This window comes from Protopterus annectens, chromosome 13.part0 (assembly GCF_019279795.1).
Source record: "Protopterus annectens isolate FY-2018-M chromosome 13.part0, PAN1.0, whole genome shotgun sequence".
NCBI lineage: Eukaryota > Metazoa > Chordata > Ceratodontiformes > Protopteridae > Protopterus > Protopterus annectens.
Genome location: NC_056747.1, coordinates 1,105,486,990 through 1,105,512,023, shown reverse-complemented (window position 1 = coordinate 1,105,512,023; position 25,034 = coordinate 1,105,486,990). Strand labels below are relative to the sequence as shown.

General features: G+C 38.0%; 1 protein-coding gene across 2 annotated transcripts in view; it reads left to right on the top strand.

Moving 5' to 3' along the window:
• Positions 1–531: 531 nt before the first annotated feature.
• KAT7 (lysine acetyltransferase 7) overlaps positions 532–25,034 on the top strand; it is a 609,598-nt gene continuing 585,095 nt past the window's right edge. Inside the window, exon 1 of one of the 2 annotated variants that reach the window (XM_044055078.1) lies at positions 532–732. In XM_044055078.1, the coding sequence (XP_043911013.1) occupies positions 718–732 (15 nt within the window). In that variant the 5' untranslated portion in view covers positions 532–717. The remainder of the gene's footprint in view (positions 733–25,034) is intronic. The other variant, XM_044055079.1, reaches the window with a different exon arrangement.

The following is a 25,034-nucleotide window of genomic DNA, read 5'->3' as shown; positions in this document are numbered from 1 at the left end:
AACCAGTTTAATTCCCCGAGTACTACGCAGTGATAAAATGCTCCCTTTGTGACAGATCTTTGCCTCATATTGTTAGTGTCCCTTGTTATCCTTCTGAATAAATCACCAATGACAAATAATAATGGCAGTTCCGTACCGCTGCTGTCCAAAAAAAAATTAACATTAGTGCAAAATTCTTGCTGTGTTAACATTTAAGGTGAATTAAATTAACATTTAATATCAAGGGCCCGATTGTGGGCCTTTACCCCTCACATTATTTTAGATGTGCCCGGAATTCTTGAGCAAAGAAGTTGAGCGGTACATTCCTAATTACAATTGGTTTCGTTCCTCACTTTGTACATATTTGTCACCGAGGGCTATACATGCACGTACATGAATTACTCTTTTGACACACACACGAAAAGGAAATAGTATGCACTGAATACATATTAATCTTCCGGCGACTACCAACACTACAAAGTAATGGAAATTAACACAATCAGCTCGGTAGTTTTATTCCCCCAGCTCCGCCTTTAAGAACACAGACTGCTACATAGCCACGCCCGCACCTTCGTAGTAAACACACGCTTGGCGGAAGCTTAGAAACAACAACTACGCGAGAGAAGAAGCTGGAGAAACTAGTTTCTTAAACTACTTGTTTACGTAGTTTACCTCTTAAATCGTTACTATTTTGTTCCTTCGGTTGTAAAAGGATTAAATAAAGGCAAAAAAAGGAGCATGCCTCGCAGAAAGGTAAAAGCGCCTTTGAGTAGAACGCAAACCATTCTTTTTCAACAAAGCTGCAGTACTTTTTGCAGGAATGAGCACATTTTCCACAATCTTATTAGCGGAAATGGGATGTGGTTGTAGTGATTATATATAGAATGTAATCCGTTGCACGATGACTGCATTTTCGCAGTTTCCGTTAACTGTGTAATACCGGGAAAATACCTAGGACTTGGCCTGCAGCAGAAACCTGCCCCTCGATTGCCTTGTGGGATATTTTTACATCATTCATAAATTCTCCGCCCATTGGCCGAGAGAATAAACGCAATTGGTTGGAGTTTTTCTACGTAATCAGAAGGGTGCGACAGAGGTTGGGAGGGGGTGGTGGTCATCGTGTTATTTTGTTTCAATTGATTGGTTATGTCTGTTGTTTGTTTCCCTGACAGTAGGCTTGTTAATATGTTTTTTTAGGAGGCGGTTTCAAAGTCTTGCTTTTGATTACTTGATTTTTTTTTGCTGACATAGTCTCTGTATTTGGTGGTTACGTCAGTTTGTCATATAGTTTTTTTTAAACTGGATTAATTATAGTTGGCTTGCATTTAATGTTAGTTTACACCTGTTATTATTAGCTGGTGTCTTCATTTCAGATTTTATCTGTTTTGTGACTGGGTTAGTCACTTTGTTCCCGCGCACTTTTCCAAGTGTGTTTGTCCAGTTTAATAAACGAATAAATGTCGTCATTGTGTGGTATTTAATGTGACTTAATGAACAGTATATAACTGAACCTGTAAAAAAGCGGATTAGGCTTATTCCAAGACCCTTTGTAGCAACGACCTGCCTCAAACAAGCACACAAAATGCAGCAATGTCATACTTGTTTACAAAGCAGTGAATTTTCAAAATTATGTGTTTTCAGCAGTTACTGTTCTTTCTTATAAAACAGAAATTGCGTTAATGTAGAATGAACATGTTGCTTTACCTGTATAGCTGTCGGTAGAAAAGGGACAGATGTCAACATCATCGGGTACAAATCTGGAACACCTTTTAAAATGTTAGAGACATTGATAGAATAAGAGAATATGAATTAATTACAATTTTCCAATGTAAAAGAATATAACTTTAATTGTTATTTTAATGACTTTGTGTTTCATAAATTATCCCTTTCTGTGACGTCTCAGTGTAAGGCTTGTAAATTTATTGTTTGTGAATATCAATTCAACTTTTATTATACTATATATTCACTGAAACTGAATTATAAATTTTTGTTATAAATATTGATTATATTAAATACGATACCTTGGAGCTTTTCTCCTAGGGCCTCCCTGAAAAAGGGTACCAGTGCCCAGTTGGGCTTTCCCAATAAACAGATGTCAGTAAATAAGTGTAACTCACTACCATCTACAAAAGTAACCAGTTTCAGAAGGGATTAAGAAAGACAAGCTAAAATTTGAGTAAAAATCAGGGACATCCCAGAAAATGTATAGTTGAGAGGTATGTTCACTGGTGTGTTAGCACAGTTTTCAGACATAAGGGGGTTGAATAGTTTGACAGCAGTGGCTGCTGTAATCCATCCTTCCTCAACCCCTTTTCCCATTTTGCACTTGAGGTCAGGGTGTCACTTCAGCAGTGACAGTCATCTCTCCCCAAGGTTTTACACCACCGGGTGGCTAGCCCTGCCACGGTAGTTCATTCGTAAACTCACTCGCACACACTCTCACCTATGGCCAATTTAGTGTCCAGTCCACCTACTGCATGTCTTTGGGGGTGATATTTCCCTTTCAAATGGAACTAGCAAAGCAGTCTATTGTCTCCCTGGTAAATGTGATAAATTTGTTGCGTCTTTTATCAAGGAGCAGGGACAGTGATGTAGCTCCACCATGTGTGAATCCACAGTTATGTAAGGTCCGGTTATCTACATAATTACCAAGCAATTAAATAGAAAAGTACAGTTTTGTGTATGTGTATATATATATATATATATATGTATGTATGTATGTATGTGTGTGTATGTATATATATCTGTATATATATTTACACAGGTTTATAGGTAGGTACTAGGCTATTGGCCCAAGGGCCTATGTAAGCCTAGCCAACAAGGTTCCCTGGCTTATGCCACCCAAGAAAGTTATTTTCCTGTGCCACTGTCAAGCAGAGACACAGAAGTGATCCCCAGAACTGTACTACCGCGGTAGCAAATAGTTTGAGTATTATAACAGTATGAATTTTATTCAGATATTGAACTTTATTGATGCAGTTTTATAGTTTTTCTTAAGATTGATTAAATTGTCTTCATTAGATGGGGAAGAGCAGGCTCTGTACTGTAGGTTGAAATAATGAGATTTATACGTTTAGAAACAGAACTGGTAATTTTCTCCTCTGAGTAATCCTTAAAGTTTCTTCACTTTTTTAGGATTCAGGACAAAAATGCTCCTGTGACCATGCTTTGTACTTAGTACCCTTTCTCCTGAAGGTGTACATTATTGTTTTTCTGTCCTAGAGGGGAAACCAAGTTCTGATCTCTTTACATTTTAACATTTAGGATCTTACAGCTTGCAGATGAAAGTGCAATATAACTTAATGATGCAGTGAATTAGCGTAACTATGTTTTGTGATTAATATTTAAGCAGAAGCATATTAGTTATGATCCGATGCTTTTTAATGGGGGTTAGTATCCCTCCAAATATGTTGAGAGGATAGCCCCACATACTGAGTGTAAACATTATCTAAAGCAGTAATGACGAGGCTTTGTATTACATTACTCTTACGAGTAGCTTGGCTGTAAGCTGACAATAAAACTAGCTTTCTACACCTTCAGATCCAGTTCCAGTGGAACACCAGTACAGATCATAATTTAGAGTTACTGGGAATGCATTTTCTGCCTAAGAAATTGAGACACTCATTTTTTTATTTTAAGAAATGAGTTGACATTAAATTAGAATTATGGTGATTTTGTTAACCTGAAAGAAAGGTTAATGGGCAAATGTTCCCTTTCTCCAATTACTTAAATATTTAATTAAAGGAGAACTTAAATTTCTATGTAATGGTATTGTCTGTATTGCCTTAAATACTTATGCTTTTGTTTTATACTAAATTCCATTTAAGTCAGTGATTCAGCAGTTTGCAGGCTTACCTTTGCTGCTGGAAGATGAGAAGGCTGTGGACTCTTTTCCTACTCCAGGTGACTGGATTACTTTTCAAGTTATTGACAGTGCATTGATTGCAGCATTAAGGGGTGATGTACTCGTGAGTGTGCTGACCCTTGGATACGACATTAAACTGAGTTCCCACCTGCTTAAGTTGATGATAGCTCAGGTAGATGTAAAAGATCTCATGGCACTTATTGAAAAGAAATCAGGAAGTTCCAAGATGTCCTGGCCAAATTTTCCCTAGTAGTCTAAATACCATCTCGAGTCTCCCTGAAAAGAGGATACTATCTTAGTGGGACTAACCTAGTCAACAAAGGTTAAATAATTACAGTAGTTGATTTATTTTTATTTTACTGTACATGTTGTACTGTGTTCTGAGCTTTGATGCCTTCCCTGGCTGAAATAGTTGTTTGAGACCAACAAGTTACCTTATTTGAACACTATCAAGTATTTTTTCCACATCATCGTGTACATTTCACACAATCTTTGATTACACTAATTTTCAAGCTGTCATAGTTTTCCACATAATTTTTATACACTCTGGGCACCTGAGGAATTCTGTTCTCCTTATAATTTGTTTTATTATAAATGCATTAAAACATTCTAACATTTTAACTGCCTCCATACATTCTCTGTCTCTCGTATTGACAAAACCAGTCTTTGTTACTGGAAGTCACATTTTTCATGGTATTTTCCCAGCTCATTTCAGTGTTATGTCATCCTGACTAAGCTCATTGTCTCTGGTTAGCACTTGTATATTTTTCCCAACTTTTCAGTCAGCGGTCGTCCAGTGAATTTGCTACATAGTTCCTGTCTCCTATTACGTTTTCACAGTTTCAGAAATAATATGCTGCCCTTAGTGTTCTGGACTGGTATTTTATGTTAGGTATCGTAAGGATCATTGATACAGGACTCGTATACATAAATGGGCCGCCAGATTTTTCCTAAAAATGTGGCTTTTTGCATCTGGAGAAATGGACTCTGTACTTTGTATATTGTGCTGCTTTTAATAAAAAAGGCTTTCTGAAAGAGGGTTGTCTTTACTGGACACTAAAAACTGTGAGGTATTTCTTCTACTTTGTCAGTTCGTACTAGTTTCTAAATCTGTAGAAAAGCATATAGTTAAACATAAACTTAACAGAAAATCTCAACTGACTCTGACGAAAGCATACTTGGTTATTTACGTTTTCTTCAAGAAGTTGTAGTCCTTGGATGCTGAAATTTGTCCCTTTATGTAATACAGGTGGCAAATCTGTTGGATTAGCAAATTACAGTTTACAACCACTCTATATCCTTTTTCCAAAACACTTGAAAAATGTATTCGCTTACATTCACGTACAGGGTTCGACCTAACAGAAAACGGGCTATGCTGCAAAACACAACATGGATTTAGGCTGGGCAATTGCACCGGAACTGCTTCACTAACTTTTATAAACTCAGTCCATGAAAAATAAGATTACGGTGTCTTGGTGACATCACTATTTTTAGACCTGCCTACCGTATTTGCCAGAGTTTGTTTATTTTCATTTGCTGACCAGGAAGGTCCAACTTGGGTGTTGAATCCATTTTTCAGTAGAGACCCTGGGAGGAAAAAAGAATGTAATTGTTCCACTGTGTTTGGCATTTATTTATTAGGCCAATAGTTAACTGTAGTACCTCATTTAGTATTTTCCTATCCAAACACTTGCAATAACTGGAACAAACACTGCTTTCTCACAGAAAAAATGCAGGATATAAATTGTAAAAACTATTCAGACTGTCTCAAAGCCTTGTCCCTGTTTGCCCCTCTTCTCAGTGTCATACAGGCTATTAAAATATGACCTTTGCCTTGTGTATAGAGCTTCAACAGACCCCATTCTGTTTGTCGGATTACATATTTGCAAATCTAATGGTATCACAAGTACCTGATCAAGGGATCTCAATCTCTTTCTTTTGCAAAATAAATAAAACATGGAGAGAGGTTTGTTTCACAGAGAATACAGTTTCTATGGAACTGTCTTCCACTCCATGTAAAGCAAAGTACTCTTCTAACGCTAGTCGGATGTAATCCCCTGTTCGTCATGGTTAGGGGAAAAGTAAGTGTCCCAACATATCCTTGTTTAACCTGTCTCTGGATTATTTATATGCAAAACATAATTGGGAATGTAAGGTTAGGTTTCTAAAGATTTGCACAGATCAATAGTCTAATAAGTGCATACGAACCTATAAAAGTGACATTTTTACAATGTAGTATAGGTTGTAATGTAACTGAAAACATGTAAGTTAAACATTTGTGTTATCTCTGTATTAAGAAATGATATGCAGTAGCATATTGAAATGGTTCACATTAACATCAAATGTGTACACTGTCAGTGGTACAGTCATAATGAAGTGGAGTATGTTAAGTACAAGTATTTGTAGGGGAACAGCTATAAATATGGGTATGCATGAGTAAGCATACAAGTACCTGCATTAAAGTGTGGAGCTGAACAAGTTATTCAGGTTGCATTATGGTAATGTACTCCTCAAGGGTTAGAGTAGTATATTGTAGGTGTAACAATGTTAGTTGTGGTAGTCATAGGAAGTGTTCATCTGAGAATACAGTGTTTAGCAGTAGTTACAAGAGACTTAGACTATGTATATTTATTTACATGCGAGTCCTCACTGTTTATTACTAAGGATCATTTTTTTTTGGGGGGGTGGGTGAGAAAGATGTAGGAAAGTGCTGGTAAGGGAGATGGTTGGTTGTGTTAAAGTTAGCCTGGCGAGGAACAAGAGCATATCCAGGAGTCCTTAAAATGGACTGTCAATTAATCTTTGAAAGTTGACAGATTGTTATCGAGTCTTAGTGGAGCTTCATACCCCTTTCTGGTATTTAGACACAAGGATCTCAGTCCTAACAACAGTACATTCAGTTTGTTTCCAAGTTACATCAATCAGTGAGCACGGTGTAGGTGTGTACCACTGTTCGATCTTAGGTCCTTCACTTTTTTTTTAAATGAAGATACTACAGTATACAACCTCCCACCTAGCAAATCTAATTAATTGTGCAGACTACTATTATTATTACTACTACTATTATTAAGTACCATCTTCTGTATAGCTATACTCTTTGCAATATATAGTAAACTTTTAAAATTACTCCTGCACAGTTACTGTAGTATTCTAGATGAACAAATGTGCTGATATCTTGTCTCAGGTATGGGCAATTAAGGTCATCCAGGATCTTGAGGTTAGGCCACAAATGATTTATCCGATCAACACCATAGACTGAAATTACCAGACTCTGAACTCACACCCAGTGTGTTGCTCATACCATAGGTTCATAGGTGTGTACTAGGCTAATGGCCTAGAACCTATAAGCCTAGCCGAAGAAGATTCCCTGGCATTATGCTGCCCAAAGTTAGTTCCCAGTGCCCTTGTCAAGCAAGACCACTTGATAGTTTGTGTAGTGATACATACTCCCCACTGTTAAATCTATTTCATGTGGTGCATGTCTTAATAAAAAAGTTTGTATATTTTATATTAACATATGGCCACATAATTATGCTTTATTTCTTGGTGACATCGCTGTAGAGATAGTATGGGAATATGTTCGCACTTTGATGGACTTGTTCTGCAGCATGTTTGATGGTAGTCCATTAAGGTCTATGGACGCACATCAACTTTTTCCCCTTTGTTGATTTGACTTTCTACTTGCCTCTCAACTGTTTACCAAGAATGACACCCTCCCTCCACTACTTTCCAGAATATTCAGTTGCACCAACATACAACCTTAAACATCTTAACCACTCATGTATTTTCCTCCAAACCCCCCCAAACTAGGCTTCACAGGACAGACCATGCTTTCTAAGTCCTTGGTCCCAAACTGTGTGAGTCTTTCCTTTCTTTTTTAAAGATAATTCCTTTTACCTCATTTTGTCTTCAGAAATAAAACTATATTTCAGTACTCAAGGAAAATGCAACTGCTGCCTGGTCCTATATATGTACTGTATTGTGCCATTCGGTGTAATCCGCAGTGGTGGTGCTGCGGTAGCGTTGTTGCCTCACAGTAAGACGCTGTCCGGTTCAATTCTCAGCTAGAGCGTCTTCTGCGTGGAGACATGCGTGAATGGGTGTACCTTCGTTGAAGGTTGTGCTTCAGGGCTGGTAACTCGGCACGTAAAAATCAACTCCCAATCATTAGCGGACCGGAGTTCCTCTGTGGCGACCCCTAACCGGGAAAAGCCAAAAGACACAACAACAACATTGTGCCATTTAATGTGTGTATAATGTCATATAAATATTGTGTGTTTTCCGCAGGCTGAGACTGAAATTGGGTCCATTGGGGTCTGTGCTCAGCCATGGTTAACAAATAAATGTTACTGAGAGCAAAGTTGAACTAAACATTTTTGTGATATCAACAAGTGAATTTTTGTTTCTCTCTCTTTACCCATGATTTCTGTCAGTCGTCAGCATCTTCCTGGTCAGTCGGCCGATTTATTCCCCATTTCTAGGACAAGAGTTTACCCTGGTGGGGTCTTTAGAGGTGGTAAAATATTTATTATTTTCTCCTATCCTTACTGGCTCACAGAAGGCAAGGCCTGGAGAGGTGTACAGTTTGATAAATGGGAACGTTCCCTTGATTCTGCAAATGGATTTCCCTCCAAGAATCCTTTCCTCACCACTAAGACAGCAGGAATGATGAGGTCCCTAGTCTCCCCTGAGAGTACTGCCCAGTTTAGACCCAAGTGAGTGCAGCCCCAACCCCCCAACCACTACCAGGGAATGGAGTGCAGACCAAATACCTGTGTTGCTTCTCCTCCTGGTTAGACCACAGCTGAAGATAAAAATGGAATAATCCACGCCAAGAAATAAATCACTTGCAGCTTCACAGTAGTGCCCTTTATAAAACCAAAAATTGTAACTGAGATGTAGTAGTCAAGGTAGGAAAGAGTTCACTTGCAGTTTCACACCAGTTGCCCTTTATTAAACAAGAGTAAGCGCTTTCGCGATCTAAGTCAGCTGATCGCTTCTTCAGACTCATAAAAACAGTTAAAACATTAGTATTTAAAATATGGTTCAACCAATGAAAACACATATAGAACTATGACATAGACTAATTAAAATTGCATACATCAGTATATCGATTTGCCTTATGTTCTGCATAACATAAAGTAAAGTATGCATATAACAGATACATTTTATATAATAATCCATATTACTTAATGTTTTAGTGGTCTAGATTTTAAAAAAGGTTTCAAGGAAACAGCATTGTTCAATCCAGGAGACCTATCTGCCTGAAGTAATAAAATCCATCTTTGTTCTGCTTCCTCTACCTTATTCCTTATATCACCTCCCCTCTTACTTTTATTTATTATTTCTAAAACCAAGAAATTAAAAAATATGCTTCCTATCTTCTTCTTCCACATGTTTTGCTAAAGCACTTGTGTCTTTTTTATTTATTATATCTCTAAGGTGTTCAAGGATACGTTCCTTTAGACACCTCTTGGTTTTGCCTATATAAAAGGCATGACAGACAGTGCAGAAGCTGAAATAAACCATATGTTGTGTTCTGCAGTCAGCATAAAAATTTATATCAATTATAAATCCTAGTGTAGGATGTTTATATGTAGATTTATTATATAAATAGTCACATGCTGTACAATTTCTGCAAGGAAAAGTCCCCTGCCTATCAGATTGTATCATTCTTTCATTGTTTCTAAATTTATAACAGAGTTGCCTCTTATTTCTAAAAGAAAAGCTGGGTCTATCTTCTAACAATTCTCAAGTCAGGATCCGACAATAAAACATTCCAATTCTTCTCAAAAATATCGCAGAACCTTCTGATGTCACTTGAATAAGTTATAGGGAATCTAACTGTAAAATCATGACCTTCCTTGCTTTTAACATCTTCTATAGTATTTGAGAAAAGCGGTTTACATCTCCTATCCCTATTTTCAATGGTATATTTAGAGCTTTCATTTATGTCTTTCTTACTATAACCTCTGTTTAACTATACCCATTATTTATGGTCTACCTAAAATTCACAAAGACATCACACAGCCCCCTATGAGACCTATTGTATCCAGTAGAGGATGGGCCACAGAAGCCATCTCAATTTATATTGAACAAAATTTACAAATAGTCCTAAAATCATGTGAGACTATGCTAAGGGATACAAAGGCATTTCTGCGACTGTTATATAATAAGACCAGGAACATTAAAAGAAATTATATGTTTGTGACAATGGATGTCACTTCACTGTTCACAGTGATACCGAACAAATTGGGTATTGAGAAAATATGTGATATTCTGACCTTGAAACAAGTTTTTCAAAGCACTAAGATTAATTTGATATGTGAGTTACTTGATATTGTCGTAGAAAATAATGTCTTTATATTCAATGACAAGTTTTATCTACAGAAAGTTGGCGTAGCAATGGGCACGGCTTGTGCTAACAGCTATGCCAACTTAGCATTAGCTGATGGGAAAAAGATTGTGTATTAAGTGCTAGCAATAAATATGCTGGCAAAATTGTATGGTGTATATGTTTTGTAGATGACGTCTTCCTGTTATGGGATGGTACTAGTGAAGAGTTGCAAGAGATGGTGGAGTACTTACATCGCACCACTGAATTTTTAAGATTCACTAGTCAACATTCTAGGGACTCTATTGAGTTCCTAGATGTTTTGGTTAAGAAGACAGCGTTAGATGAACTTACAACAGGGATGTATAGAAAATTTACATGGAGAAATAGTATCTTACATAAGACTAGTATGCATCCAACATTTGTGCATAAAAATGTAGTGAAAGGACAATATATGAGAAGCTGCTTACACAATACAGATGAAGGCTTTGTGAAGACAATGACTATATTCGAGAAAGACTTCTTAAACAGAGGTTATAGTAAGAAAGACATAAATGAAAGCTCTAAATATACCATTGAAAATAGGGATGGGAGATGTAAACCGCTCTTCTCAAATACTATAGAAGATGTTAAAAGCAAGGAAGGTCATGATTTTAAAGTTAGATTCCATATAACTTATTCAAGTGACATCAGAAGGTTCTGCAATATTTTTGAGAAGAATTGGAATGTTTTATTGTCGGATCCTGACTTGAGAGAATTGTTAGAAGATAGACCCAGCTTTTCTTTTAGAAATAAGAGGTCCTTAAAAAGGCAACTCTGTTATAAATTTAGAAACAATGAAAGAATGATACAATCTGATAGGCAGGGGACTTTTCCTTTCAGAAATTGTACAATATGTGACTATTTATATAATAAATCTACATATAAACATCCTACACTAGGATTTATAATTGATATAGATTTTTATGCTGACTGCAGAACACAACATATGGTTTATTTCAGCTTCTGCACTGTCTGTCATGCCTTTTATATAGGCAAAACCAAGAGGTGTCTAAAGGAACGTATCCTTGAACACCTTAGAGATATAAGAAATAAAAAAGACACAAGTGCTTTAGCAAAACATGTGGAAGAAGAAGATAGGAAGCATATTTTTAATTTCATGGTTTTAGAAATAATAAATAAAAGTAAGAGGGGAGGTGATATAAGGAATAAGGTAGAGGAAGCAGAACAAAGATGGATTTTACTACTTCAGGCAGATAGGTCTCCTGGATTGAACAATGCTGTTTCCTTGAAATCTTTTCTAAAATCCAGACCACTAAAACATTAAGTAATATGGATTATTACATAAAATGTATCTGTTATATGCATACTTTACTTTATCTTATGCAGAACATAAGGCAAATTGATATACTGATGTATGCAATTTTAATTAGTCTGTCATAGTTCTATATGTGTTTTCATTGGTTGAACCATATTTTAAATACTAATGTTTTAACTGTTTTTATGAGTCTGAAGAAGCAATCAGCTGACTTAGATCGCGAAAGCGCTTACTCTTGTTTTAATAAAGGGCAATTGGTATGAAACTGCAAGTGAACTGTTTCCTTCCTTGACTACTACATCTCAGTTATAACTTTTGGTTTTATAAAGGGCACTACTATGAAGCTGCAAGCGATTTATTTCTTGGCGTGGATTATTCCATTTTTATCTTCAGCTGTGGTCTAACCATTGGTCTTTTCATATATTTTTTTCGCGTGAGGTGTATACCAGGCGTTTATCCAGCTTTTGTTTTCTTTCATTTGTTCCTTCTCCTCCTCCCTGCCTAGCTTCTCCAGTGCTGGGAGTGCTAATGAAACTGGTCTTTTAGGTCTGAGATGGGAATCTCTCCCCTGCACTATGTAGCCAGGCTGTCATAGCCTGAAAATTGAATTTATGGAGGGATTCTTTAAACGCAGGCAGGCTGTATTTCCATTGATGGAATAAGAAATGTTTCCAGGAGTTGGATGTACCACATCTTATGGTAATATAAGTATATTTATTTATACTATTAATAAATGAATTGGTTATGAGGAAAAATGGCTCCTGGGGGTACTCATAGCAGCATGGAAAGACAGGTGCAGCCCAGTTGACTGGAGAATAGGCATTGTAGTGCCAGCCTTCAAGAAAAAGAGGAAGAGGGCATTCACAACTGTGGGCAGCGTAGAGGAATCAAACACCTGGCACACTGCAAGAAAGTTTTTGAAAGTAGTAATCCTAATTTATGAAGTTTGACCAGTTTCTGAAAGCTTTTTGATTGTGATAGAAGTAGCATAGAGATTTTCTCCTCAAAACTGTATGTTGACATTAATGGACATGTTTCTTGCGTTATTTGTGTCTAATTTTATATAGTTATATTTTCTGATTGTTGTTTCTTACTTTGATAAGTACTTTAACTTTTTTAAAAATATCACAGACTTTCTGCTAACTATATGGAGACAGTTAGAAGAAAGTTGCGGTTTTCATCTGAAATGTATATATTTTTTAATCTGGCCAGAATTTTATTATTTTTGTAATACCTATCCTCCCAAAATAATATACCTACCTTCCCGGCCTCGGTGGTGCAGCGATTTAGTGTTGTCACCTCACAACAAGAGGTTCTCCAGTTCGATTCTCGGCTGGAGCGCCTTGTGTGTGGAGTCTGCATGTCCTCCTCGTGGTCGCGTGAACTTTAAAGACATGTAGGTAGGTGCGTGCCTGAGTGGGTGTGCCTTCTTTGAAGGTTGGGCACCGGGCTGGCACCTCTACACCGTAAAAGTCCACTGCCAGTCATTAGCAGACCGGAGATCTGCTGTGGCGTCCCCTAACCGGGAAAAGCCAAAAAGACACTTTAATACTGCCCCTCTCCCACGCTCCTTGCCTGATGACTCATTGTATTGTAATCAAAGATACTGTCCTGCAGAAACCACTGATTTTGGATCATTTTTAGGTTCATAGGTTTATCTACTAGATTTCCTTTTCCCAAGTCCTTGCAACTATTTATTTACACGAATTGTAGACAAATGTTTGTACACACACACTCTCAGAAGAGTAATCATCTCCATTGCTTATCTAGGTCTTCCTAACAAACACATTCCAAAGGAAAAAAATCTTTGAGTCCGCTTACTAAGTCTGCTCAACTAACATATTCCACCAAAAATAAAATTAATGGAATCTGCCTAGTAATGCATATTTTCTTTTTAAGTGAGGCCCATTTCACCTGAGTCCAAGTCAGTGTAGTTATTTGCACATTTTCTTACACTGTTTAAAATCCAGTTTCTGTTCTCTTTTTGTTGTTTTAACATATTCCTTACCCAAGTTTCTTGTCTGTCTGTATAGCCTGAAACACCAGCTCCTTTTCCTGCACATGAACCTGAGAGATACAATTGAAAACTGACTTCTACTGGGGCCCCACTCTTGTCAAGAAGGCCCTGTGCAAACAACAAGAAAAAATAACCATAATTTTATAATTCATTGAGCAATGCACTGTATCATCCCAAGATGAATGGATTGGTGGAGCTTTTAACCATACGTTAAAGTCCATGCTAAGAAAGATTATTGAGGAAGATGAAAACAAATGGGATTGGTTAACAGCTTGCCTCCGATTTGCCATTAGAAAGTACAACAAAGTCCTTTTGAATATGACAGAGAACCTCTGGGACTATTGGATATCATCAGAAAAAACTTGAATACTTTAATTTATATACTATCTCTTCTATTGTAAAAGTTATTACTTTATTAATAGATCAGTCATATGTCACAAAATGGAAAGATTATTGGGAGCTAATTAGTATACACTTCATGAAAATCTCCTTAACACATAAAAATATGATTGTAAATAACTCCATGTTATGGTTACTAAAGGAATTTTGTACTTCACCTATTACACCTAAACATATGGTTTGTTACCCATTACATATTATTATTAGTTATCGTAACTTTATATTCATGCACCCTAAGTATAGGGAATGGAATTTTATTGTATTTCCTATAATGTATACTCAGGGTATGCTTTTGTCATCTACTTCTGAAGGAACTCATTTAGCTATAGATAATGATCTAAAGTACTGGTATCAGTTGATATCTGATAATAAAGTTAAAAATCTAGATTTCTTAAAACAAGAATTTGGTCTAAGAGAAACTTGCTGGTTAGAGGTTCAGACCTTTAGACAACATCTCATTAATAAAATAGATTTAATGTCTATAACTGTTAAAGAATCTATTCCAACACTGATTGATTACTTGATATTAAATTTACAACATAAAGTTTCTGATAAAGGTAAACTTTCATACATACATAAAGTTATCAGACAAGAACCTTTTTACAGTGTAGATTCATACTGGAATTATTTCACTTCTATTAATGGGGACCCACCAAATCAACAAGATAAACAATATATATTGGAATCTGCTTATAGAACTACGTCTTCCATTGTCTGGAGACTTTATACATGGACATTTTACATAGATCTTTTATACACCTTTGATGATGAATAAAATAAATAATAAAGATAATCTATGTAAGAGATGTAATGTAGAAATTAATGCTGACTGGGCTCATATGTTTTATGACTGTATAAAATTGAAAGAATACTGGAAGTCAATTAATGAATTTTTGCAGGCTCTTTTACAGATAATTTCATTATTTCTAAATCTCTTATATTATTCAACACACCTGTACCTCAAAGTGTTAAAAGGTTAAGCTTCCCTTGTTATGGTCTATTCTAGCAGTGGCTAGGAAAATAATAACTAGAAATTGGATTTCAGATACACCTCCTTCGTTCAATGAATTTAAAAATGTTATGAATATAGTGTGCCATATGGAAATAAACACAATTAGGACTAGAACAAATAGAAAAACATCTTATTTTATTGTATGGGATAATTTACAAAATTTGTTAAAAAAATTTTAATTTCAATAGCATGGTATTTTAGTTTAATTAATTGATCTGATTGTAGTGGATGTCTTTGTAAATACTTTAGTTGTTTTGTTGAATATTATAATAATACCTATTTTTAATTACTTGTATAAAATTGTTATGATATTTCTCTTATATGTTAAAACAATAAACCTGTTTTGAAAAAAAAGAAAAAACTTGAGAAAAAAAACAAAAACCTGTCTTAACATAATACACCAGCTTGCAGTTCATGCTGAAAAGTAGTGATGTCCATAGACAGGAATATGTTAAAAGGGAGACAAGTACACATACATGTGTTTGTATGTGTGTGTGTATGTATATATGTGTATGTGTATATATATATATATATATATATATATATATATATATATATATATGTGTGTGTGTATATATATATATATATATATATATATATATATGTATGTATGTATGTATATATATATATATATATATATATATATATATATATATACACACACACAAACAGTAGAGAGTCGATTATCTGAACTAATTGGGAGCTAGGGTTGTTCGGATAATCAAATGTACATTGAACCAGATAAAAAAACTTCTAAAATCTTTTTTTTTTTTTTTTCTGCATGCAGGGAATACACTTTTCAACCACTGAGCGATTCTAGTGGACAATATAAAGACTATTTTTTCACACATGAGCAAGCTACAAGCTCAAAAAAACACGCACAAGTGACTACATATAACATTTACATATTCAGACTTTATGATTTTTCCTACTCGAAAATTTTGGAAGGCTTTGTTCGGATAATTGTTTGGATAATTGACATTTGGATAATCGACTTTCTACTGTAGAGAGTTAATAGATGTAATAAAAATGCAAGGCTAGGGAGTTTAAAGCTGGATGACAAGTGTTATTTTTGGTTCCTCCAACAGCAGATAAGTTGTTGGCTAAATGGCAGGATCCATATGAAGTAGTACAGAAAATAAATTGGGCAAATTACAGACTTAAACAGGTAAGAAAAGACCAGAACAGAACCAGAAATATTTGAAACCCATGGAGGGAAGTACAAACATTAATAGCTTAACAGCAGAGATAAGTGAATGTGGTGAAGAAAGAGAATTGATGATATCTGTAGTTCAGAAAGTCCTACAGTATCCAGACTACAGAAAATAAATAACGCATCCTTGTTCTTTTAATGTAAGTTATTTTTTCAGAACTGCATGACAGAATAAATTTGATTCAACACTATTTTGGTATAGTTTGTGACAGAAGAGACGGGCAGTTTGGGATGAATTAAAAAAAGATGCATTAGCATGGGGTAATAGGAGAGAGAGCATAAACATAAATGGAACAACCCACTAGTGTTAGTCCTAAACACTGATCAGCTTCATGATGTCATTACATGGTTTTAACATATCCAGATTTGATGGTTACCCATGTCTTGGATAGATGAATTAATAGAGAGAAGGGAGACTGGGAAAGGTGAGATTTGATGAAGGGGTATTGACAAATAGATGAAGCCAGAGACAAAATAGCGTTTTCTTCCCTGATGGCTTGTTTGAGTTCACCATTCTTCTCTTTAGGGTGCATGGAGCCCCTGCAACACTTCAGCACCTCCTAGACTGGGTTTTAAATCACCATAGTTGGTATGCTGCTGCTTATTGGAATGATGTCCTGGGATTCCAATTTGAGTAAAGTGCGAGCTGTCTTATCCTCTTTTTAAGAGAAATTAACCTGACTGTCAATGATTCTGAAAGTAAACTGGGTACGATTGAAGTAAGGGACCTGGGTATGTGATAAGTTGAGTAATGGTTAGACCCCAGAAGGAGATGTTGGACACTGTGACCCATTCCAAGCACAAGAAAACAGTTTTAATGTTAGCTGGATACTACAAGATGTGTATACCTCTCTTTATAAATATGGCCAGCCCCCAAACAAAAGGAAGATTCCCTTAAAAATAAGATGGATGGTACAAGCAGGTGATGATTTAAAAAATGTAAAATGTCAGACTATGCTCTGAGCCAGTACTAACATCCCTGAGCACTAGTAAGGATGCTTCAGAGGTGGGTCTAGGGACTATTGTCTCAGCTCTGGATAGGGAAGAGTACCTCATTTTTGTTATTTTACGACATAAGTTGAGCAAAACGAATCCATAATTGCGGGCTAGTGTTTAGCAGGAAAATAGGCCCACTCCAACCTTTAAATTCTCCTTACTTGGCAAAGTGTTCACATTGGTAACTCATCATACCTCAGTGTGATTTCACAAGCAGCAAGGTGGAAGTACCAGTGTGTCATCTCACTTCATCCGTTAGGGTTCCATGTAAAATGCTAATTCAGTCACCTATGATGCACATAGTTTATCAAGGGCTTGTACGCAATCCACAGGGAATGAAACTGAAGGTTTCAGTTGGTGGATGGGGTTCACTGTGCCATAGCATTGTGTTTTTCATCAGTTTCAAGAGTGTAGCATGACCAAAAATATGTAAGTAGTGGATTAATGTGACCCAAAAATATTGCATGTAAAAAAATAATGTTTGTGACCCAGAAATGTGCAAGTACAGTGTCGTTTTCTTTTAACATATCAGTGTGTTCATTTGTGTGCATTACTTTACAAGTAGAGCTGAGTGTACTGTGTTGGTAAGAACTGGTTTGTTGAATGAGTATTGGGAGATGATATAAAGAGGATTGAGTCAAGGCATAGTGTTTGTCCTTTGTAAAGGAAACTTGATGTCCAGAGTAGTGGCTCTAGGTGCTTGAAGTGAACAACCTTGGAGAAGAGGCTAGAAAATATTTCTGTCGGGAAGTATACAGAGCGAGAGGGAGGGAGTGAGGGAGAGAGCTACTGTCAGAAACTGGTTCTGAGATTGAAAGTACTGACAGCGTATTTTAGTTAAAACCACGACACACTGGGTGACAGAAAATTTAGCTCCATAGCACTAGTGGTTCTTTGTTGTTTAGTAGTGACATGGACCTAATTAGCAATTCAGAGACTTAAAAAAAATCTCATTAGTGACACAGTTGCATGTCTTTGAATTGATCACCTGGTGTAATTGGGAAAACTGCTTTAGTGTTTCTCCTACCAGTGCATGCAGTATTGTTGTGCAGGCACCCTAGAGACCTGCATATTCTGATACACATAAACAGTCAAGCAGATTCCTGGTCAGTTTCACTCACATACAACCTAGCAGTACTTGCAGATGTACACTATAAAATGTCGAGTTTAGTCCAATTATGTGCTTTGAAATATTTCATTAGACCTTGTCTGTGAATCACTCTAATTCATTATTTCAAGCCTGAGGCGTGGGGCAGAGCTCATGGCTAATTTACATGAGCTGTACCCTTCAGCCTGTGTTGCTGGATTTTTGAGCCACATTATCCAGCAGATTGTGTAGTGCTGTTTGCCAGTAGCTTCATCCTACTAGAATCAGGATTACACAGTGCATTTCTGATTACCTGATGTATTTATTTAGTGAAGAACCTTGCATAGCTGTACTTGTATATTAGAAACTGCACCAGATTTTATAAAACCTGTAGCTCTAAGCTTCATTAAATTTTTCTGTGTGTGTGTGTGTGTGTGTACATACATACACACACACACACATATATATATATATATATATATATATATTCGTTGTTGTTGGACCAAGGACATTACGTCAAGGAGGTTGAGTATGGTGTGTCTAGCTGTAGCTGATCAGTCCGATGCAGGGTAGGAAAGCTCTGCCGCACGTGGGGTACAAGTGGTCTGTTGGATTGGTTGACAAAGAGATGGCTGTGAATTTACACAGCTCACGCTTCCTCTGCGCCATCGCCTTTGTTGATGCAGCTTCGCCAGGCAGGGTGGTCTTGCACTAGGTTTTCCCAGGAGTCCGGGTCAATGCCAAAGCTCTTCAGAGAGACTTTCAGCATGTCCTTAAAGTGCTTTTTCTGCCCACCTTGTGTGCGTTTGCCTCCCACAGTCGGTTGGGGAGGCGTGTGTCTGGCATATGTACAAGGTGACCTGCCCACCTGACTTGGGCTCTTCTTAGCAGGATGTAGATACTTGGCAGTCTAGCCTGAGAGAGAACAGCTGTGTCTGGAACTTTGTTCTGCCAGGTAATTTTCAGCAGCCTTCTTAAGCAGTTCATATAGAAGCGATTCAGCTTTTTGGCATGATGCTTGTACAAAGTCCATGTCTCACAGGCATACAGAATAGTGGGAAGTATGACTGCCTTGTACACCTTCAGTTTTGTGGACAGTGTGATGCCTCTCCTGTCCCATACTGATTCCCGTAGCCATCCAAGTGTGGAGCTTGCCTTGGCGATGTGTGTGTCTATCTCATCATCAGTGTTCACAAATCTGGAGAGTGTGCTGCCGAGGTATGTAAACTTGTAGACAGCCTTCAGGATCTCAACTTCAGCGATGATAGTTGGCGCCACATACGTCTTCTGCAGTGCGGGCTGATACAAAACCTCAGTCTTCTTAGTATTAATTGTGAGGCCGAAGTTTCTGCAGGCAGTGGAAAAGCAGTTCATACTCTGCTGCATCTGGGCGTCTGTGGCAGCGTTGAGTGTGCAGTCATCTGCGAACAAGAAATCGAGCACAAAATCCTCTTCAACCTTGGTCTTGCCCTGTAGCCTCTGCAGGTTGAAGAGCCTACCATCAGTCCTGTATCTGATCTTGCCCTGTAGCCTCTGCAGGTTGAAGAGCCTACCATCAGTCCTGTATCTGATCTTGATGCTAGTTTCTTCATCATCGCAGAAGCTATCTGACAGCATGGCCGAGAACATCATGTTGAACAGCATGGGTGCCAGTACACAACCTTGCTTGACCGTTGGTAATTAGGTAGGCATCAGAGGAGTCTCCATCATCCAGTACTCAAGCAAGCGTGCTGTTGTGGAACTGGCGCAGCATACTGATGAATTTGCCTGGGCAGCCAGACTTCTCCATGATCTGCCATAGCCCCTCACAACTGACGTGTCAAAAGGCTTTGGTCAGGCTTATGAATGTTGTTTAAAGCTCCCAGTTTTGTTCCTGGCACTTCTCTTGAAGTTGACGTGCTGCAGATATTATGTCCACTGTCCATCAGCCCTCTCTAAAGCCGTTCTGATTCTCTGGCAGATGTCCATCTTCCATGTGTTGAGTGAGGTGGCTGAGGAGGACTCTGGCAAGGATTTTGCACACAATGACCAGGAGAGAGATTCCTCTGTGATTGTCACAAGACTGCCTGTTTCCCTTTCTCTTGTAGAGATGGACAATGGCGGCATCCTTTAGCTCCTGAGGGATAACTTCCTGTTGCCATATGGTCTGGAAGAGCTCAGTGAGCTTCTGTAACAAGACTGGTCCCCCTTTCTTGTAGATTTTCACTGGAATGGAGTCAAATCCTGGTGCTTTACCATTGGAGAGAAGCTTAATTGTTTCCTTAACCTCTGATTGATTCCTTTGTAGGCTCTGCCAGGGAGGTGTTAATGGCAATGTAAGGCATGCGGTCAATGGCTTCGGCATTGATAGAGGAATACCTATTCAGAGCATTGTTAGAGTTCTTAACCCATCTTTCCAGGATGTCGCCCTTGTCAGTGAGCAGGGTAGACCCATCAGCACTGAGCAGTAGTGATGTTACAGAGGACTGTGGCCCGTAGATGGTCCTCAGCAACAACTCCAAGCATTTCTATGATGCCCTATCAGCGTACGTCTGGATCTCATCTGTCTTTCTGCTGAGCCAGGAGTCTTGCATCTCTCTGAGCTTTGCTTGCATCTCGCTTTAATGGATTTATAGGCTGTTTTCTTGGAGATGGATGTAATGTCTTGCTGGAGGGATCTGAAGGCTTCACGCTTCTTATCCGGCAGCTTTTGAATGTCTTCATCATTGTCATTGAACCAGTCCTGGTGTTTGCGTGTGTTCAGGTCCAAGTGAGAGAGAGCATTGTTGTAGACCACATCCCTAAAGGCTGCCAAGTACTCTTCTACGCCATTCGTGCCAAAGCTGTGTTGGTCAAGCTTACTGTCTTGGTCCTCACTGAGGTTCTGGCACACAGAGTGCTGTTCTAACTTGCTGACATTCATGCGCCTGTTGGACTTTTTCCCCCTGCAGCCGCAGCCAAGGCTGGATGTGCATGTTAAGTTTTGAGAGGATGAGTCTGTGGCCTGTCCAGCAGTCTGCGCCACACATGACCTTAGTCACTCTGACATCCTGCCTGTCCCTTCTCCGTACTATAACGTAATCAATAAGATGCCAGTGCTTGCTGCGTGGGTGCATCCAGGACATCTTGTTACGGTTGGGTAGGCAGAAGACTGTGTTTGTGATCAACATGTCATGAGCTGCACAGGTCTTCAGAAGTAGATGACCATTGCTGTTTCCGACTCCATTCCTCCCAATGACTCCCTCCCATGTCTGGTGGTCTGCACCAACTCTGGCACTGAAGTCGCCTAAGATGACAAGCTTATCCACCTTGGGCACAGATGCTATGCAAGTCTTCATAAAACTTGTCTTTTATCTCCTTTGAATTTGTTATGGTGGGGGCATATGCACTGTTGAAGGTGGCATGGCACTTTCCTTTGAGGGGGAGCCGCAGAGACATGAGTCGGTCATTTAATCCTTTTGGGAGGCTGGCTAATTTGCTGATCAGATTAGATCTGATAGCGAAACCCTCTCCTGCTTCATGATGTTCATCACTGCTGCAGCCACTCCAGAAAAAGGTATAACCAACTTTAACTTCTATCAGCTGGCCTTCATCTGCAAACCTGGTCTCGCTGAGGGCTGCTATCTGGATGTTGTACCTGCCGAGTTCTCTTGTGTAAAGTGCTGTCCGTCTTAAAGGGTCTGTTTTGGATCAATATATATGTGTGTGTGTGTGTGTGTGTGTGTGTGTGTATATAACACACACACACACACACACACACACACACACACACACACACACACACACACACTTTGTTGACAAACTGATAATTCTAAAGCGAGAAGTGCTTTGGGAAAATCATTGAGAGACCTCATTATTGAGTAATGCAGGTGTGGAAAGAAAGATGATGGAGTTGGTAAGAAAGATGATGGAGTGGGTATTGGTAAAGTATGGATTTGGGATTTTGGTGTCAAAACGTTTAGATATACTTGATGAGTTTTCAGCAGTGGGGGTAGGAGTGCAGATAAGAATGTTTGCTGGTTAGAGTAAGGGCTAGGGGAAAAGGATGGCTATAGTGCATGTGTGTGTCTTGTGTAGTAGTAGTGTTACAGAAAAGCTTTCTTAAGGTAAAGTTTAGGCTTTGGGTTAGGGGTAGGGTTAGCAAGCATTAGTAAGGTGATGTAGGGGGCCAAATGTGTACCAACAAAAATCTTAACCCTAACCCTGCTCCTATCCCTACACCTTATCATAGAAACCCTTAAAGGATGTCTGAATTTAGTCACTGGTTTTGTTTCACCAAATTACAGAATGAAACTGTTTTTCTTTTGCAGTCAGCTTTTTTGGGGTTTTTAGCAAGTTGATTTTTGTACTGTCAGCATTGTCTGTTTTGATTATTGTACACTGCAATAAGTCAGTATATAGTCAAGTATGTGAAAAAAAAAAAAAAAAAAAAAAAAAGTGTGTCTATATAATACATTTATACACACAGACATGTATATAAAATATTTGGATGATTATGACCAAACCTCCAGTGATAGCCATCTTTTTATATGTTGGATTGTTTGAAAAGGAGGGACAAAACTTTACACACGTTGGATTTTTTGAAAAGGAGGGACAAAACTTTAAGCATGTTTTGTGGTAGCCCACATTAGTAAGCACACAGTGTGATGTTGCAGAGGGAGAGCACTGGGGGTCCATGTAGTGAAGCAGGTAGCTGCTTCCCTTGCCCATAGAGTGGTGCTAAGCCATTCAAATTTCATCTTTGTGAAGATGCAACTGAGGACACCTGCAATCCTTGTGGCTGCCTGCATGATAGTCCCACTGGTGGCTGTTTTCTCTGTGGTTCTTGACACGTCTCCATGGAATGAAGGGTTTGAATCACCCTGGAAAAAGGAGTTGGAGTCCCTCCACTTCTCCTCCTCCTCCCATACAACAAACCTACCACTACCCAAAATAACAATGAACCTCTCCTCCTCTCCAAAATCCCAAAACAAAAAACATTTGCCTAGCATCCCTAGCATCCCCCCCTGACAATATTTCTACACTTGAAAATAATACTCCTCTGGCTCTCCTCTCTGATAATAACAACGAAAAAAACCATAATTTTGGAGATGTCAAACTAACTGGGCCTCCATCCCCCCCCAACCAACCAACCTCTACATCAATCTATTCATTTTCTCTCCCAGCAAATAAATAAATAAACTCACCTCTAAAAGACCTCCCACTGGCACTATCCTGGCTTAGAGACAAAGCCTGGGACAGTATCTGAGAAACAAGACACCAGACAAGCATATCTTCCCCACCTCTTCCTACTAGTACTTTCCCATCAAAAACACTTCTTCTCAAACTCACAACCCCCCCCCCATCTTTTCACCTTAAAACCTGTACAAGAACACACGTCATCTCTTATCCCTTCAACAAGGACAAATACAATATCAATAATTTTTACATTCTATTGCCATTCTTTTCCCCCATTTCAAAACTGGAAAAGTGTGTTGTGTTCACCAACTCTTCTTGCACATCTTCTACACAACAATAACTTAACCCACTTAACACATGGATTCAGGCCAAAAACCATTACATGACTGCCCTTTTTTCCTCCTTTCTGAGACTGTCAAATAAAGCACGTGATGCTGACACAATGTCTTCTCTTCCTACTTTGACCTATCCAAGGCCTTGACACCATCTCACACACAACCTTTTTTTAAAAAAAAAAAAACTCAACCTCTCTCTCTCTTCCATAAATCCTCTTCAATATATTTGTCAATGACTTTCACAAAATATGGTTTTTTTTCACCCAAAAGCTGCCTCCTTTAATACCAACTCTTCACTATTACCAGCCTAAATAATACACCCCTAGATCTAGTCTCTGCCACACTACTGACTTCTTCTTCCTCCCTAAAAAAAAAACTCTCTCTCTATAACAAAATAGCCAAAAATTAACACAGCCACAGGTCTTTCAACCCACCATTGTATTCTTCTTCTTAAAAAAAAACTAATGGCTTGAATTACCAAACCTTATATATATATAGTTTTGACTTCGCCACAAGCTCATTTCCACCAAAATCTGTTATTTACTATCTTTTACAAGTCAAACACTATATCCATTCATTTTCTATAACTACTACTTCACTTACCTCCATCCATCCTACATAAATTACCCAATAAAATAATATTCAAAAAAATCACTTCATACATATTTATATTCCCAATGGGGATTTCTTTGCCCCCTCATTCATCTTCTCTCACCATCATCTCCACTACACGCACTGTTACTACAGCTTATGTTTTTAATACTACACCTTAATTTCCTTTTATTACTTCCTTCTGAGCTCCCCTCTCAATACTCTTCCTGATTGCTTATCTCAATACTGTTCTTAATTCTGAATGTTTTTTCAAATTTGTGTTAAAAATATTTTTTTCAAAATTTTGCCTAAATGTATTAATGATTATCTCTAAATTTTCATAGCAATTATTTATTCTATTATTCTCTGCCAATATCACAGTCTTTCTCCTCATCCCTATCTGTTTCTCAAATCAAATTCAAGCCTAAATGTATTAATTTTATCTCTACTCTGTATAATGTAGTTGTAGTGTATGTCTAATTTTTTTGTCAATATTGGCTTTTTTCCCCCAGGACTCCATTCCACTATCCCTGTAAAACCAACTGCAAATAAATAAATAATAAATAAATAAATTTTTGAGGAGGCTTGATAATTGACAGGCATGGGGGAATGAACAATGTAGAAGGGGAAAAAAGAAAGGAAAAGCCTTGTGGCTGTATCAGTCTTCTTTGGATTAGTCCACTTCTTTCCCTCACCCCAGACACTTCTGAAAAAGTGTCTGAGAAAAGAGG